General features: G+C 39.3%; 1 protein-coding gene across 6 annotated transcripts; it reads left to right on the top strand.

Moving 5' to 3' along the window:
* The first annotated feature begins 622 nt into the window (after positions 1 to 622).
* On the top strand, positions 623 to 19,071 carry LOC135162068 (atos homolog protein A). Of its 6 annotated transcripts, XM_064120168.1 has the most exons (8): positions 623 to 936; positions 7,566 to 8,133; positions 8,692 to 8,960; positions 11,411 to 11,637; positions 11,766 to 12,762; positions 13,220 to 15,126; positions 15,245 to 15,444; positions 15,515 to 19,071. In XM_064120168.1, exons 4-8 carry the CDS (start codon positions 11,413 to 11,415, stop codon positions 15,681 to 15,683), a joined length of 3,498 nt encoding a protein of 1,165 aa, XP_063976238.1. In that variant the 5' UTR covers positions 623 to 936; positions 7,566 to 8,133; positions 8,692 to 8,960; positions 11,411 to 11,412; the 3' UTR covers positions 15,684 to 19,071. The 6 variants fall into 6 exon arrangements, with proteins under 6 accessions (XP_063976238.1, XP_063976241.1, XP_063976239.1 ...); XM_064120171.1 differs by lacking the exon at positions 8,692 to 8,960 and having other exon boundaries at positions 7,566 to 8,114; XM_064120166.1 differs by lacking the exon at positions 8,692 to 8,960 and having other exon boundaries at positions 624 to 936.
* The last annotated feature ends 11 nt before the right edge of the window (positions 19,072 to 19,082 follow it).

Raw genomic sequence — 19,082 nt, 5'->3', positions numbered from 1 at the left:
CAATGAGAAAGAAATAAAAAGAAACTAAATGAAAACGAAAGAACCCAAATACTGACATAAACCCTCCCAGGATGGAAAAGTTTGGGGATGACCTGGCCAGCTATTCCTGCCCCTCCAAATCAAAACAAAGGCATTTGTTAACCTACAAAAATCGAAACAAGCATTGCCACTTAACGATAAAATCACACATGTGTTGCTATCCGGCCAGATAATCAATCCAACCCAAACATGGGCCCTTAATTATCCCTTCCCCTTTGAATCGCCAACATTTACGTTCATAATCGAAATTGATACGCAATTCATGTGTCCACCGTGGGCCAATGGCAACAGCCAGTCGCGAAATAGAACACAGCTGATTGCCGTATGATCGATGCCGCCGCCAATTCAGCGCCAGAAATCCCTAGATTAAAAAAAAAATCCTCCGAACCCAAATGAACATTAAATACCCCCCAAAACAACTGAATTGCCTCTCTTCGCCCTTCAATTCCAATAAAATCAAGGGTGTCAAGCTGTTGCGACCCTTTCAATAACCTTAAAATCCATCGGCCTCCGTAAAAATTCCCTTCCCTAGGGATATATATTCCCCAACAACTGGTAGAAATTCACCCGCAGAGAGCTGTCACAGCGGCTGGGTCAGTTGGCAACAGACCTTCATTGGTATCACAACGAAGGAGTGTTTCGTAGGTCGTGCTTTGTCCTCACTCACTCGACTTATCATTGAGTGCACCAAGTATGAGCCCTCGCCATTTGTGGTAACACCGCCGAATAATAAAAAGTGTAACCAAGAACAATTGTCAAAATTTCCACAAATAATTGTGTACTGACAGACGGTGAAATAATCGTGGGGCTATGGAGCCAACGGGGATCATTTGACCCAAGAGAATTGACTCCGGGCTCGGTGGAATCGTGCTTCTCTCGTCTGGTATTATTGAATCGGTGAGTTTATTATTTATACCCTCGACCTTCGTGTCTCATTTTGTCCATCAGAAATCAGCACCTCCCAGGGGGAGGGGATATTGGGGATATCGAGAAATGCTACGATAAAAATAGAATAAATAGAATAAGACAAGAAAAAGGGAATCCAACGTGAAAGTGCACAAACTCGATGGGGGACACCATATTGCCAGATGTATTTTACAATGAAAACTCATGGATTTTACTCAGAAATTATTACTCAGTCGGTACCACGTTCCTTTAGAGCCATTTGAGTGAATGTCTTGAGCATTATTCATCCCGGAATGAGGGAATTAGCCAGTCGAGGGGACAGGGTTTCAGGTAAATGAAGTTGTTAAATTTGGGATAATACCCAAGGACCGTGGGCCCTCTTCAGACATCACTTCCTCTGGTATTGTACATATGGTCAGGTCTTTCCTCTCGACCCGTCACCTCTCCTGGGTACTGTAGGTACTCGTGAAATTCGCGTGAGTTTGTGCAATATTGTACATGTATTTGCCCATCCTAATATCGGCTCGCAACGATCCCTTAGGTGCGCACACTCCCTTCCCAGTTTTATAAATATTGTACATTAGTGTCAGCGGAATTAATTCAGGGACTACACAGGTTTGAAAATGATGTAATGGAAATTGATTTCACGCTGTGAAATTTTTTAATTTTGTGATGATAAATTTAGATGTTATAGATAAAAGTCGGAAATAAGTTATGAACGGAAGTTGATATAAACAAAAACCTTGTGGCTAAGTTTGTGGTCTATTTGCAGTTCAGTATTGGTGGTGGTAGTTAATTTGAAAATCTTTAAATAATGTCTACAATTCAAATCTCCCTGTAACTCTTCGACCTGATTTTAAATTGTCTGAAATTTCGTGTTATTGTTATTTTATCGGAAACATTGAAGATCGAAACATTTCATCAAATGTTAGAAATTTAATTTTCGAATTTTTCCGGAAAATTTTTCGTGTCGGAATCATAAAAGATGGAGAAAAATATGAGGATTGCCACACCCAGTGGCATTCATCTCATGTGATATTTATTGAACAAATACGAGAAACGTTATTTTCATCCTGAAAATGCGAAAGGAGAGAATTTTTCCCATTTACTATCTGCAAAAATTGCAAAAATCTTGAGGAGTGATTTTGTTCCCATTTACTAGCTGCAAAAATTGCAAAAATCTTGTCGTTCAATGAAACTTCTGAGCTGACACAAAAATTTCTTACCTACAAAACCCCTGAAGATTATCTCTATGTTCCAAACGTTAATCTCCGAAGTTTCCTAATTACGTTCTAGGTAAATTCTGGCCGTTCAATTCCTTTCATTTTTCAAAAATTAATTTTGAAAATTTTTGTGGAACACCTTTCCTTTTTTATATCTCAGAAAAAAAAAATGAGGATTGTTGCACATGACCTGACCTACATTGATGGGAGAATCAACGGGCGTTCAATGCAACACGGTTTCGTACCTGAAACACGCCTCAAGCACATGTCGACACATGTGCCTCATGAAATATCATCCTTCATTTATATTTCTTCCATTGTGTGATCAGTCATTACGATAATCCGATGGGTGAAGGATCAAGTGTGCACACGAGAGTTTGCGATTTTTTTTTCCTTGTAATCGACAAGACCTATGTCAATGGTCGCTCTTATCGGGCAAAATAATTTCTTATCGCACTTTTGTCCACATCCCGAATGTATTTGTTTTGTGATTTCGGTTTGGGATGCTCGGGACGAGATTGTAAATACTTCCCTCTTCGACTAATGGTAATGACGGTAGAATGATTTTGCATTTTGACAAATTAGTATTGTACATCGTGAAACTACCCGGAACAAGGAACTACTTCGATTTCTTTCAATTTCTCCATTTCAGTTTCGAACAGTCTATTTTACCCCAGCCTCCTATATAAACGGGGACCGTAAGTCCCCGTCCAGCCTTATGGTCGAGGATAAGTCCCCGTCCAGCCTTACGGTCGGGGACCATAAATCCCCGTGTATATAGGAGGCTTATGGTACGGAGGGTTATAGAGGGTCTATAGGAGGCGTCTATATAGGAGGCTTATGGTCCCCGTCTATATAGGAGGGTTGCAACGTGACAGGCTGTAAAGGGTTGAAGAGAAAGGGTTGTAATAGACCTAAAAAATTAAAAAATCGTGTGACGTCATAACCAAATAACTCCAAAGTCTGAATGATCTATTGGATTGTGTAACACGCAATATCAATTGCTGTGTGTACTCAAGATTGAAATCTAAGCACACGTGTATTCAAATGTAACAACATTTCCGGGTTTTCTGTGGCGGAGGATAAAAAAACTAAAAATATCGTCTGTCACGTTTCGAAACGATGAAACAACCGTGGGCCATTGCCTTGAACGCTAATTCCACTGTCCACTGCCCCTTCGTATAGTCCATTTTGTCCTTTTGACTCGAGTCCAAAGAGCCTCTGGCGTTTATCAGCAATTAAGTGAAACGTAGTAGAATAAAATAAGCTGATTTTTCATGTGTTGAATTTTTTATTATGTTGATAAACTACGACTTCGAGGGGAAGATGAGAAAGGAAGTTTTGCCATTCAATATTTCAGTCGGAAATCGTGAAATCATCGTATAATTATGAAAATGGAAAATTTCCATGTTACTTAACAAGGGATTTAAGCGTGATGAATTTTCAGAGAAAATATGAATAAACATTTACTAGCAATTTTTCCAATGGCAACGAAGTTTCTTTGACTTTCCATCTAAAATGACCCATTGCTGAGATAATTATACCCTCAATTGGTCATAAAGTTCAATCCCATTCTAATAAAATAATCGTTTTTTGACGTCTTAATGAAGAGAAATTACGTCAATAACGAGTAATGCCAGTGGAAAATACCAAAAGACCTTTTCTGGAAATTCTATGAAGGCCATAAAAAACCTCTGAACGGTCCCTCGAAATCGTTATCATCATAAAAAATCTCCAATTGAATCTCCAACCCACGAAATGCAAAATCTACTCTCAATCCCATAAAATCTCACAACTTCTGGCGCGCCAAATGGTGCATGGCGTTTGTGGTTCAACTCCGATTATGCACTTGGATGTCAGTGTAGTGGGACACGCAGCACTTGCATAATATTCAGGTTAACCTAGATTGAACAAGCTCTAGAACTAGGCTTCTCTACCTTTCTCCCTTTACCACCCCTCTCGCCTTCCCCTAATCCTCACATTAAAAGAGAAAGACGAGGCAGGAAAAACCTGTGCACTACTACGAAAAAACGAGGCCAATTCCTCTCCATTCAATTCTATTTAAAAAAAAAATCACAATTAATGCACATTCATCGATACCGAACATAACTTCCTGCAGTTTCCATTCTCTATTAGTTACGTAAATAAAAGAAGAAAAAACGTTCAACCACGGCCACTGCCGCTGTTCACTATTTAACTCCATGAGCCTCTGAATAATGGAAATGAAACTGCAGTGAAAGCCAGAGGGAAAGAGAGAGGAGGTATGGAAAATTCTCGAGTGAAACCCAGCATTTTGCCACATAGTGAAAGGACACGTGCTTAAGTAACACGTGTCGAGGCCTATGATACAATTCAAACATCTAATAGAATTAATCAATCTTACCGAATCGATCCCAATCAACCACGAATATAAATTGATGGATTTATTAGCACGCGATGATTTTTCAATTAGGTTAGAGTGCATAAAAGCCATTACTTGAGCTTTTCGTGATTTTCATTGTGCAATTGCGTGGAAATTGAACACAAACATAACCAAAAACAGATAATACATGAATCTGCACTTTGCATTTATGTTAATTCATTTAATTTTCAATTAAATGAGAACTTTCTCCATGCAAAATAGACTCGCTTCTCTTTGGAATGAGCTCAGAGGCCTCAATCATTGAATATCCGTCTGACTGATACACAATCGAATAACCATAAAAAATCTCCATTTTGGATGACCCTCCCCTAAACCCCTCCTCACAATGTCATGGGGTAATTAGAAAAACTCACCAACAAAATCTCCGGTATCTTCAAACTTTCGCCCTCATTCAACAGTTCAAAGATTACCCAGTATTTTAGTCCATCTTAATCAGCTTTGGTTTCACTGAACAAATGAGTGAATCAAACCAAACTCATTCTGACCACAACAAAGCCAACGTTTCGCTCCATTCTGCCCTCTGTTTATTTTAGATTCGTTAACACCTAACAAGAGTAAAAGTAAAATAATGAGAAAAATACTTTCGCAACGAATAAACAGAAATAACGTTACGAAAATGACCCTCGACTTACCAAAGTAATAAGCCGTTCAACAGTGCATAAAAAATTAGGTAATAACGTAGCACGTGTCCCTCAACTGTGTCGATGAAAATCCACAAATAGTCTTCCCATATAAATGTGCATAGCAAGATATACCTGGTGAACACATGCGTGGATGCACTGCACGTGCAGAAGAGAGAGAGCGAGCTCTTCCGACGGAGATGGTTGTGTAAAGGATGGAAAAATAACAAAATAAAGCGTGCGCCTGCGCGACGCACTAAATCAGCTGTTGGCGGCCATCTTGCAGGGCTCGTCCCAGCTGTGCAGGCTCGACCGCTCAGCTGACCTCGTCGTTCCCCTCCACCATTCCCTTCCCCCACCATTACTACCAATCAAATCAAATGTATGTACAAAACTGAAGAGCCAGAGGTTTTGATTCATTTTTTGAAGTTCTTTCTCTTGATTGTTTCTTGTACGAAAACTTTCATTAAATTGCCATCTACTCGGCCAGTACGAACAGCTGCAGTGGTTCGTTTGTGCTTAATCGTGTCGAAAAAAAAAGAAATCCGTTACGAAAATAATCAAGAGCCTTTTGACTGGCTAAAGAAATGGTGATAGGTCTTGCTTCGGGGACCTGGTCGATAAGCCTTGACACGATAAGTCAAGCATTTTGTGAACGTTCATGTTCATCTCGCTCTTCTAATTCACATTTGGCTGGGTTTGACGTAGAGCAGGACAAGGAGGACTAGAACAAAGAGAATAATAACGTCCTTGCTCGTTCGGTAAGTCGTTAGTGAACGTGCGTAATCTGGGAACGAGTTGCGCAATGAGATATGTGTATTGAACTGAGATTTTACAGTGGATGTGAGGTGGTGATGAAGTGGAATATTACCTTGTTAATAATTATACATCACAGTATAGTGAAATGAGCGAGGTGAATTAATTGAATCACTTTGTGGTGATGGATATATTGCGATGTCGTGGACATCGGCTCTTGGGTTTGAGTCTCAGGTCCTGGGTATGGATTCCTGGAGTGATAGATAATATCAGAGTGGTGACATGATAAGCTCATATCAGGCTTTTTTCGTGACCTTGCTTGAAGAGGAAGGATATTGGATTTGTTCGAGTACTGAGGATAAAATAAAATCCGGGGATTCACTTCCTTTTTTTATGGTTGTGTCATCTTAAAAGGAACCAGAATTATTAGTCTTTCATTCTCTTGGTATTTCTTTCAACTACAGATGAATAAATTCAATTCATTATTGAATCTGCTTTGGTAACCAAGCGTGTTATGGTTGAATAATCATTTGAATAATTTGTTGGACGATTTTTCGTTGAGCAGGGAATTAGAATGCCAGTCTTTCTTGTATTTTTAAATAGAAAAATGTCAAGTTCTGGACATGGAATAAAATGTGGGGATTTTATTTTCTTTTCTAGTTCCGGTTTATTTTTTACAGTCAATATTATTGAGTTTATTCTATCGAAATGATTTATTTACTGTACATGAATGGATTAGATTTTATATTAGCTAGGCGTTGACGTTCAGGCATTCTTTCATTAGATTATTATTTCAACAATTTGGTATATCTTACGATTATTTCGATGCCAATGATGTCACGGCCATTACTAGTATCTTTGTCCATTAACCAGGTAATGATGAATCAATTGAGTTTCATCCTTGGTTACAAAGTAATTGAGTTTTCACTTTTCGTGAAAACTATCCCATTGATTGCATTTTTGCTCCTATCTGTGTACATGTTTGTTCATGTGTTATTGATATTAGTATTCAGCTTCGTATCGATTAAGTAATTGAAGCGATCGGATAGGGGAGGATTAATAAGAAATGTTATCAATTTCTCTACTAAATTTTTAAGAGACCAGCGTTTTATTGATCATGGAGAGCTGCCTTATTCTGTCAACGTAATCAACAATTTTCTTAACTCTACCTCACTCCATGCTTGTATTTTATAACTTGACATGCTGAATAATTCATTTTGTGAGATTAACCAAGTCCATTTGATGTCGTCTTTATTAGCCAACTTTTCCTTTACTTGAAATGGAAAATCTTATGTAAGGAATATCGTATTCTCGCATGAGAGTCTCAGAAAAGCTGATCCACAATGGCTCCATAAAACGACGTGGTTGATTACATAAAAATAATTATTAATATTAGGTATCTTACATGATACTTATACAGCTAGATAAATAGACTGAATTTCCTTAAAATTAAATGATTATTTTGTTCATTTCAATAATTTCACCCTGATTGATATCCAGGTGTCATAACAGGCTGACAATTATAATAATCTGTTTAATGGAGTTAATTGAATTTATTGAACAACAAAATCGGCAATGTGGTGACTGTTTTCTTCCCAGATATCTCGTGGTGATTGATAGGCGAGTGGAAAACATGGTCAGACTCACGTCCAGGAGAAGAACCGAGGGTGGGAGGAAGGAAGTCACTTGATGTTTACACATTGTCAAATTAAATCCCAATTAATTATAACGCCAGTTGCACATGGATTTTCCACCAACAACTTATATATCTCGAACGGCTAGTAGTTTTGTCCAAGAAGTACCTGATATCCAGGAATAAAAACCTGAAGAAGATATCTGTTCAAGCGACATTTTCAAGAAGTCTTGCAATGAGGAGAGCTAGTGGATAAAACACAAGTTTCTTTCTTTATTTAATCTGGAGAGGAGAGAATAGCTCATGCAAGCAGAAAGAATGAAGTGGCACGGCTTTCGGAGGAGGGATATTGAGTACGAGAGAGTGAGGGATTTAAATGGCCAGTGGGGTATCAAGTGGAACGCTGGTGACTGCAGGCCAACCACGTGAGGTGACTCGAGAGATACTGTTTAAATAAAAACACATTGGCTGGAGCGACGAATAAGAGGTGAAAGAGGGAAGCCCTGGCGAATCGGGTACGAAATATTTGTGACGGTTAGTATAAATAACGTCTCAACAAGTTACTATTTTGAGAGGGGAGAATTTGATAGGAAAATAATTCTCGCGATAATGCGGTTATTGATATTTATTTTTAATTAAGGAGTTTGGAGATGAGGGACATTCACGTAAAGAAGTCAAAGATTAGACTTTTGATTATGAAAGAAAAATGATTGCTTTCTATTTCAATAGAATTTATTTCGTTGAAGTATCAATGAGCTTTTACTAAGAATGATCAGAATGATCAAATTAGCACCAGAAGATGAAATGAATTCTGGGGGTAATTTGTGAATGATTCTTAATTTTTTAAATCGTGATTTGATGGAGCTCTCGTTGAAATCCCATTTTTTATTCCCATGAAGTAATTTTTCAACTACTCCTGGATTTTATTGAGTAAAATTGAAATTATTAACTTCTTGTGTTCGATGTTTCGACTATCTCGCCATTTTTTTACGAAAATTTTGCATTCACCGTCTTAGTCCTCCAATTAGGCTTCTTTTGAATGGTAACAAACTCGTATATTCACTATTCACACAGATGGATTTCAAATTCTAGATGAATGTTCTGATGAATAGAGGGGACGTTGTGGGGGATATACTGCGAAGCTTAATTGTAACGAAACGACATAAACGAGTGGATGAACTGCGTAGCACTTTGGAGCGAGGTGGGCTGTGGGGACGTTGAACTTGGTTCTCTTTGTGTCTGAGCCCCCGAGGTGAACGGATCGAGCAGCGAGAACCGTTGGCACGCCCTCGGGATACCCTCCAGCTATTTTTTTTTCAGGAGAAATAGGACCTTTGGCTGGGTTTAACGGTTCTACAAGGGTGAGGAATCGAGCTTGGATGGATTTTCGTTTGGGGAAGTGGTGGGTTTGAGGAAATTCTACACGTGTCACGTGTGGGCGAAGCACACGAGCCAATTTCAAACGGCCTTCAGCATTCTCGCTTTTGAAAAATCATATTTGATGGATAGTCTTTTCTTTATGGCTGCTTCTTCATTATTACCTCCCCCTTCTCTTTGGGGATTTCTCTGAGGAAGGCTGTTCAATACTCTTTCAGATCGAGTATTTTTAGCGAAAGGTTTCACTTTGTAGATTTTTTTTTTCATTTGCCTTTGCATTGGCAAAAATAAAATATTTTTCCGTAGTATTCCTTACTCTTCCTTAAATGGGAATTGGTATTTCAGTCTTCTCAAACTCATGACTGGCAAAATCACTGGCAACGAATTTTGTTCAGACTGTAGGTACGGGGTTTTCGAACTTGTGCGGTCGGCCGATGCTCGCCTTCCCCTCGGACGTCAACTCCACACATGTAGGGAGCTCTATACCAACAGCCTCGAAATATTGTATATCGAACAAGTCTTGTTTGAGGTGAAGCAATTGTAGCGTTAGAACCACAAAAAATCTAGTGCTCTCTATTGTCTTTTATTGGATAAGCTTTTATGGATGATAGGGGGGAGGGAAAACACTTAAACTGACTTAAAAATAATTTTTTTAACACCTTCGAGGAAAAAATATCACCTCCAACACCATTTCGTCATTCCTCGAGACTCTTAGGTGGACTTTACTCACTGAAGGCAGTTCCTTTTCCGGGAAGTCACATGAATGATGACAAATAAACAAATTTTTGAATGAAATAATACTCATGCTTATAATAAATATATTTCAGCCAAACACTTTTCTGTTGTTCAAAGCATATCCCTGCATTATTTCTGTTTGTTATTTTTATTTTCAAGGTGTTTTGTTAACTGTTAAGTTGCAGTTGTTTCGGTCCAAACAAGGCTTGTTTGAGTATCCGTTCGGTTTTTCCATCGGTGAGCTGTTTTTTAAAGCAATCCTCTGCAATCAGCAGCCAATAGTTTTATTGTTAGTGCTCATAAATTTCCTTGGAAAATAAACTGTCGAATGGTTTTCGAGGTAGTGGAGTTCGGGGAAGCCCTACAGTGGCTGTTTCTCCCGGTTGCAAACCCGGGAGTCTGTACCTTTTTCATTCCTAAATTGACCAATTACGTTGGCTATTGCTCCTACATGGGCCCCAACCCCTGCGATTAGAACGTCCGAATATAGTTTAGGAGAGAATGGAATATAATACAGGGAACGAGACAATGTACTGTAGATTTACGAGACTTTGTAACATATAGAAATCTTAATGTTATTCGTAGCTTATTGATCTGTACAAAAATAGCCCAACAAAAATTTCTCGATCTCATACAGCTGCAAAACCAAGGACGAGAGAGCCTAGGGAGAGGTTTCAATGCTCGAGGTGTAAATCTGATTGGGGAAAAATCCGATAATTCTCTCCGTGTAGAACTAAAAATTCAGGTCGTCCATCTTCTAGTGGATGTTTAATTACTGGTCTGGTTATCCTAGTTCTCTCTGCACTTGAAGTAAAAATTAATTGCTGAAGGAAAGTTTGCCAAATGTCAATTTGTTTGGCCCAGACCTATCCCTTTGTTTTCATCGTCCCCTCATCCCACCGTCACCTCTTTGTTTAGATACCTCGACAATGTTGCGCAGACTCCCAAGATTTTGGAGCCGAATTTTATCGTACACACAGGGAAAATTGACTTTGCGCATGGCACGCACCCGTACACTCACCCCTGAATCGCTCCCCTTCTCTCTTCCGTTCGGTTTATTTATTTTCCTTTTTTTATAGATAGAAAGAGAGAGAGAATGGAGAGGAGACCCTGTGAGCGGCTGAATGCCGCCGAGGGGTCTTTATTCAAATACAACTAAACCACCGTGCGCGATTACTCGTTCGAGGATGCTTATCTTCAGCATTGACCAGTATCTTTTTCATAGACATTTTCTGAAATAGACGATTATTTTCACATCATTGGGCGATAATGATGTTGGTGAGACGCTTCACCGAGTGCTGTCGCGGTAACTTTGAAGGTGACTCTCCGAATCACTGAATTTTGCAATGAACAATGAAGCCATTGATTAATTATCTGTGTAGTGAAGTGGCGCAACTAAAAATGTTGTTAATGCCATTCACGCAGGATCACAAATGTCGCGGAAAATGCTAGTCAAAGACACATGTGACGTTATGTTTTTAAATGTTAATAATTCAATGGATTTTATCAACCTCTTGAACCAATCACCAAACATTCCATAGACTCCACTCTATCCAACATCGCTGGGTCTATAACAGTCAGCAACTTTACATTTCGACCTCGATGGATCATAAAACCAGATCAACCCTTTCACTCTCCCTACCGACCCCATTAACGAAAATCATTCCCCTCTAACCCGCAATCCCCTTGTGTTTTTCAGAAATGCACTGCCTCGGAGCAATATCAGGTGCCCCGCCACCCAGCATGTCGTCCCCATCGCAGTCTGGAAATCGTGGATGTGTATTGAGTGTGATCCGAGCTCTAGGAGTCTTAGTATGTGAGGGAAGAATTCAGGGCCCTCCTCGTGGCTACAGAGAGGGTCCCCACTGTGCAGCACCCCTTCAAGCACCTCCCAATCAGCACACATGTGACAAGCAGCACTATCTGGTAACTACCACCATCATCCCATCCCCCCAAAACGCTGATCATAAGCCCTCATCACTGAAGATAAATCCCACAAACGATATCATCAATCCCCAATCATCCTCCAATCAATGCATGAAATAAAATTACAGTGCAACAGATATCTCGTCCTGATGAAGGAGATTGCTGAAAGGGTGTCCATTGGCTCCAGCTTGTGCATCGAAGTTGTGATGTGCAATGATTGCCCATGTGGATTATCAACAGCCACAAGCACTAATCCGGTGTCACCAATACCGTCCACTATAATTCATCAATGGCCAAACACTGAGTTGCTGCTGGAGTACTGGTGCATTGGCGTTGTAGCTAGTAAAAATTCTGAGATGATGAATTCTCAAGGCTTGTATCAGGCTGTACGTTCACGTCTTCATTTCAGTCAAGTGGCAGCTTGGTGGTCTAGGAGCAATGGCTCCAAGCCAAAGTACGTGGCCACCAGAGTCGTTCCCTACAATTCTGACAATCTTCGTAAATTTCGTGATACACCAATCGAACACACCTTCCCATTGGCTTCCATTGGCGATGGAAATTCAGTCAAAGTTTCTGTATGGGCTTTGCCACGAATGGAGGATATACCTGAGCTCAATTGTCCTATGCATCCATTAGTGGAGAACAAGGAGGACGAGTGTGCAAGGGCACTTACACCAACCAAAACAACACTGCCACATTCTGGTGAACAGACACTTGTTCTACCAGCTCTGGTGGATGATAGGTTACAAACACCCTGTAATACACCTGGGAAGCATCATTGTAGGTGCGAGGAGGAGGACGTTAGTCCACCGTCGCCATCTATTAAGAATGGGGAGAGAAAACGCAGAAGATCACTGCCCTGTGGCCCTCCGGATACTCAAGCCAGTGCACATCCAATGGCTTCGGTCAGTGAAGTTGCCACTGCGGGGGCTGGGGGTGATGGCCAGCGGGAGAGGATTGAGGGGGGATTTGAGAGGAGTACGTACATGGGGAATACAAACTTGGAGAGGTACTTTTGGACGCAGGTTAGCTTGGATGAGGCTGAGGGGAACACTGAGAAGAGATATAAACCGTCTTCTGAGGGGTGCGACATCGAGCCGAAGAGGGAGGCGAAGGCTGAGTTAGGTGAGATACTTTTACGGATATTTATACAAATGCGTGAGATTTTTTTTTTCAACTTTCTCATTGACAAATATTTTTAACATTATTAACTATGAAAAAAATATTGAGCTCTTTTCAACTGATAAGAATTGTTTTGGTTGGTATTTATTCCCGATAAATCATTATTTTTCAATCACATTCTCAAGTGTGATGCTCTCACAAATGAGTTCATTTACTGTTTCCATGATTTTCTTATCCACTTCCACCTCTCTGCAATACTCATTATATAACGCAGAGCGATAGTGATGAATGAGAATTTATCCGACATTCTCCGATTTGAGTCATTGAAAACAATTTACTTCCATCAAGTAAATATTAAAGAAACATTTCCTCCGAGGGGAATAGCAATCAGTTGCTGTAAGTCCCTTCCACAAACCAAGCCATACAAAATTTCAAAGTACATTTCCATCTACTATTATAGGAACCATCACCCACTTGCGAGTTAAGGAACCAAAGCCCCAATCATTCGTGCCTTTCGAGCCAAAAGAGCTCCACAAAAGTCCACCCCAGCGTTCTTCAATCGCCACGGCACCAAATCTAGTGATCAATCCATTCACAGAGCAAAGCTCGTTCCACGAACCGAATCCAGGACCATCGACGTTAAGAAAAGAGGTGACATCCCTCCCCTGCACAGTTCACATCAACTACTCTCTGTCCTCGCGAAAGGGCCCAAGCGAGCGGATCTATTACAGCCTGGACAAGCCCCTTGAAAAGCCCCCATCCGACCTGACCCAATTGATGTCAAAGCTCTCTTTCCCGAAGGACGTGAACAACACTCCTAAGGAAGACGGTGGTATCCTGAACTGGATCAGCCGAGTACCCGCTAGGGTTCTCAGCACCTCTCCAACACCTGAGGAATCCCAGGACCTGATCCCACAACCACAGGAACGTAATAATCATCAAATAAAAACTTGCAATGCTGTAAAACTGAAAAATTGCAATTTGGAGCTGAGCCAGCGTGAGTTTGACGAGGTACTCGCTGTATTGAGATCTAGAACCCCATCTGGTAGACGTCGCACCCCAGTAAAGACCCTTCGTCGTCGTGAAAGATCAGAAAGATCCCTCACCGACAGTTATTATGATAAGAGAGATTCATGTGTGTGTCCCATTCACCGAGAACTGGATGGCACCTCAAATGCTGTTGAAAATTACGGATGTCGGTCTTGTGGGAAATCAATGGAGAATGGGGACATGATCAAAGTCGAGAGAACGATTGAACCCTGTCTTCAAAGTGTCTCCAATAAAGCTGACGTTTTATTGGGGGCAATATTGAGGACCAGTGGGGATAGAAAGGGATTGATGGACATTTCAAATGGCACCAGACCACGTACAGTGTTGAATGGCAAAGAGGTGAAGGGTAATGGAGAGCACGTGATAACGACTGATGTGAGGACATCTAGGTCACGACAGCTAGAGGAGGATAAATTCTCTATGACGTTGAATAAACGACTACAAAGGATTCAGCAGCTGTTTAGAAAAGTCCAGGAGAAGAAGAACTCTGTTGAAATGGCAAATGGATTTCAGGAGATCATGAGCCAGGCGAAATTTGCACAGGTGGGAAATGAGACGAAAGACATTGACAGGGACAAGAGGATGATCGACTTGTCGGGGAAAATTGAGAATTATAAACCATTGGCTGATGACCCTGATTGTTCAGGGGATAGTTCATATTTGAATAGTACAAATTATAAGTTTAAAGACTTTAATAATCACCATGAAGCCTCAGAAACAGCTGTGTCTTCCACGACTGGTGAGGGGGAGGAGGATGACGATGTGGAGGAGGAGATCAGGAAGATTCAAGAGGTGACGGACGAGGAGACTAGTGATTGCAGGGTACCTTCTGCTATTGAGCAGGAGAGGTTCAGGAGGTCTTTGGAAAATGCTGCTTCAATGGTTTTCCATAGCAGGACAGGGCTACCTTTGACTTCGAGTCCTGCTCCGTTGAGGAGGGGGAGCTGTTGCTTTGATTATGACAGCAGTTTGAATACAGTTTCATCCAAGAGGAGTGCACTTTTTGAACTCAATACACCACCCAGTCCTGGGGCTGTCTCGCTGGAGGAAACTGACAGGGAGATTGATCAGTCTGGAGAGGGTTTTGAGCAGCCCAAGAGATCGTCATCTACCAGAAATAGACCCCAGAGCCATGCACTTTTGGGGAGCTTTGAGGAGTCGGCACTCAATGGAAGGTTGGAGCCTGTTTCCACTGTCCACGGATTTACTGCTGAGATTGGAGCCAGTGGATCATTCTGTCCCAAACATCGAAAACTTCCTGTTACAGTGTTTTTTTATACGCTTGGGGATAATGACAAAGTATCGAGCCCATATCTTGTAAGTTTAATTTTTTAACACAGCTACGATATTATGCGAGTTGTACCTCTCACTATTTAGTTGCAGGAATTTATTTCGACTGTCTTCGTGAAGTATCAATTGTTTTCTGGATTTTCAGGCTCATATTAACCTTGGAAAGAAGGGTTATCAGGTACCGAGGAGTGGTACAATCCAAGTGACGTTACTGAATCCCTTGGGCACTGTTGTTAAGATGTTTGTCGTTCTTTATGATTTGTCTGACATGCCACCACGATCTCACACTTTCTTGCGACAGAGGACTTTGAGGGACAAGACACTACGCTACCTCATTCATCTCAGGTAAATTATTATCAATTACACTTTGATATTTAGGCTGAAACTTCAAATAACAAATTCTAAATAATTCTAGATTTATGTCTGGCAAATCAGGGCGGATATATCTTCATACCGATATAAGAATGATAATCTGTCGTAAATCAGACGTGGACACTGCATCGGATTTTGGCTCAGAACCTCCGAAGGAGTTGAGGAGTTACATTCACGGTCCTACGAATCCAAAATTTTCACCAAGGTGCTGAGCCTCGTGGTTATTCCCGTGGGGTTGTTGCCAACCGTTTCGCCTATCTAGTCCTCCCCTTATCGTCGAAGTATGAAATGAGCTTTCGTCAACAAAACACACAAAGAAAATGAAAAAAAAAACCAAGCAGCTATGATTGAGTTGTCCCCGATGAGTCGATTGTAGTCAATAATAGCCATTGTCAATTGCAAGAGTTTCAAGAGAAAGAGAAATGCATTGGGGGTACTGGACTCTTGATGGAATCAGATATTAAATTGTGGGATTGCATTGTCAGGCGAGGTGTTACTGCCATGGGTGGTACTCAACGATTGAAGAAAGAAGAAAATTCAACACGTGATATAGAGTAATGGGAATCCAAAGAATGGCATCGAAATGATCAAAGGTGATTTTGATTCAGTTGTCGAGTGGTAAAATGTCATCACATCATCACTAATCGCATAATAACCTTTAGATGTCGAGAGGTTAATCAATAATTTTCGATGATCCCTCGTCGAGACTAAATGGGGAACAAAAAACTAAAAAAGCATGACATTTTGACACTCAATTCCTGAATTATCTCTAACATAAAATTATTTTCATTTACTCTGTGCAAAATGGAAAGGAGAACAGAAAAACCAAGTAGCAAATGGCGTGATATTTTGGAATACAACTATTTTTGGAAAAAAAAAAACGGAAAGTTAAAGCCAAAAAAATTGTGATGCATTCGTCGTGATTTCCCATGAGTAAAAACAGGTGGAACAGAGAATTATATTATTTACACGTTTAATGGTGAAAATGAAGAGAAATGAAAAATAAAAAGAACACAATTTTTGTGTCCGTAGCACTGTGATGAATATTATAGATTAAATAATAAATTATAAGGATAAAAAATATATTTGCGCTGTAGATATTTGGTAAGTTTAATCTTCTATTGTGCTAATTACTATGTCGATACTGAGTTGAATACCGTAATCGATGAGTTGGCGAATATTTTGACGGGTAGGAGATTTAATACCACTGATGTCATTTTTATTGCATTATCGATGATGGCAAAAATGGCGAGTGAAGTGGTAAAGGGTAGAATAATGATTACATTTTCCATACCTCATTGAACAGAAGACCGAAGGAACAAAATTGGAACTTTTGAATTTTTTGCCAAGGGTTAAAGCGTCATCCAATTATTCAATATGCAAAATTCTTGAAGAATTCAATTTTCTGCAATTTTTTCCGTGGATTTAACAACAGTAGAATGATTTCCTCACTTTTTACCACTTCACTTTCCTATTGGTAAAGTTTAAATTTCATTAAATTTCAATGTGGAACCGAACAAGATATTTCAACAATTGATTGATGAATTAGCAGTTGCATTGTTGCTCATGTACGTGAAAGAATTTCAGTATGCCTTAGAACATTACCGAAAAATTCAATATTTAAAATAATAATTGACTCCGGCTGCTGAAATAATAACTTTCACCATAAATTTATTTCTCTTGTTGGTTTGTAAATTTACGTGTAGATTGGGTTACTTCTGATAACTTAGGCATCAATGGCAGTGGAATAAACATCACCTGTAAAGTTGGTCGAGGTTTAAGGTAGATGAAACAGTGAAATTAAATAATGATTAAATGTAATTCATGGAGAAACTTTTTTGATTCTCAGTAGTTTCGTCGCTGTAATGGTGAGGAAAAATATAAGTGGAATGAATTAGTGTGCATAATCACTGCCATGCTGTACAATATTCTATAGCATAGGTCACACGTTCCAATTGAGGGGGGCAATGAAAAATGTGGAATGAAGTTTAGGGGTGAATAGCGAAATTTAATGACATGTCTCGTTAACGAACGCCTGGTCGAGGTCTCTAAATAGAAATAGGAGAATTCGATAAATATTTGTAACTAAATGGATACTGGAGAGCATTTTTGTTGCCAAGTGGGAAGCCGGTAGACAGTTCAAGAATTTCATTTTGACGTTCTTTAAAGTATCTCTTGAGCTGTTGCGTTGAGGGAACAATATTAATTTTTTTTTTCAACAAAAAAAATCATATCAAAAATATTATTTCATGAATGTTCCTGGGATTTATGGGAATCCTTTTTTTATTTTTATCGATAAACTTGGAGATTTCATTTAAAATATTCTGGTAATACCTCTGACCAATCAGTTTCAGGGATACCTACAAAAAACCTCCGGTTTCATCTTGATTAATTTAGGCAATTGAAAATATCACATAAAAACTGATAAAATTATCGTTGAACCTACTTGGTTTATTCTCAATGCGCAAATTAATCTGGAGGAATCCTTTGACTTCACCACTTTGGTACACATTTCATTCACTCCAGAAATTTCGATTGTAATTTCAGTCTCAACGATAATTTGAAGGTCATAATCAAGACCACGAATTCACAATCAAAAGAAGATGTAAGGGAACGAAACGTTGTATCTCAAACTGAAGAATTAATTAGATAGTCTTTCGGATCTCAATAGATATTGTGATAAAAAAAAAATCTTCGTGTCTGGCGTGATGTAGAAGTGTAGTTGATAATAATCGACTCCTTATTTTTTATTAAGAAATACATGATATATATTTTCGTGGAAGCATATATGTGGTGCCAAATTCGTCAATTTTTAATTTCTCTAAATTTTATTCTTTTTTTTCGTTTTGGGAGAAATCTGGAGTAAATGGGAAAAATGGGATTTAAAAAGTTTTTACGAATCACAAAACACAAGCAAATGAGGAACATAAAAACCGTTTAATGCAGCCACTTTAGTATTTTTATTTGACATTTCATTCAAAATCAAATTATCGGGTGAATGAACGATTTTATGAAAAATGTTTACGAATTAGTTTAATGGTTTTTCTTCTAAATCAAAATGAAGAATTTATGCAAAATTCAAAAGGTAAAATGTTTCTATTAAATCAATTTCGTCCAATACTTTTTTCCCCATTCTCTCTGTGGCGTCTGTCCCTCCCTTTCATGAATTTGATGAATAATTTGCTAAATCTGTAGTTAGTTACCACAAACGTGGTGAATCAGCTTTAAACGCAATCATATATCTCTCATTAATTACTAAAGTCGAATTCGTTTTTAAAATAAGTGATAATTTTCGGTAATCGAGATAAAAAGCAAATGTGAGTTGCGTATGAGTCGTAATAATGTAAAATCATGAATTTGTTATTCGTGTAAATGAAAAATTCACTTGCGAAGCAAAAAAAAAATGATGATCAACTCGAAGCAATAGGAAAAACGTCCAGATTCAGACGCAACGAACTGTTTATTAGTTGAATATATGTTTGTTCTGCTTTGTTGTGAATTTTTATCAACTTGCCGAATTCGTTCGATTTCAGTGTTCGAGACCAGGCATCTTGTACATAGAGCAGCATTATTTTATAAATAAAATATTGTTATCACAAATCCTCAGTCCT

The sequence above is a fragment of the Diachasmimorpha longicaudata genome, chromosome 5 (assembly GCF_034640455.1).
Source record: "Diachasmimorpha longicaudata isolate KC_UGA_2023 chromosome 5, iyDiaLong2, whole genome shotgun sequence".
NCBI lineage: Eukaryota > Metazoa > Arthropoda > Insecta > Hymenoptera > Braconidae > Diachasmimorpha > Diachasmimorpha longicaudata.
Note: the sequence above shows the minus strand (reverse complement) of the source record. Positions and strands in the feature narration are given on the sequence as shown.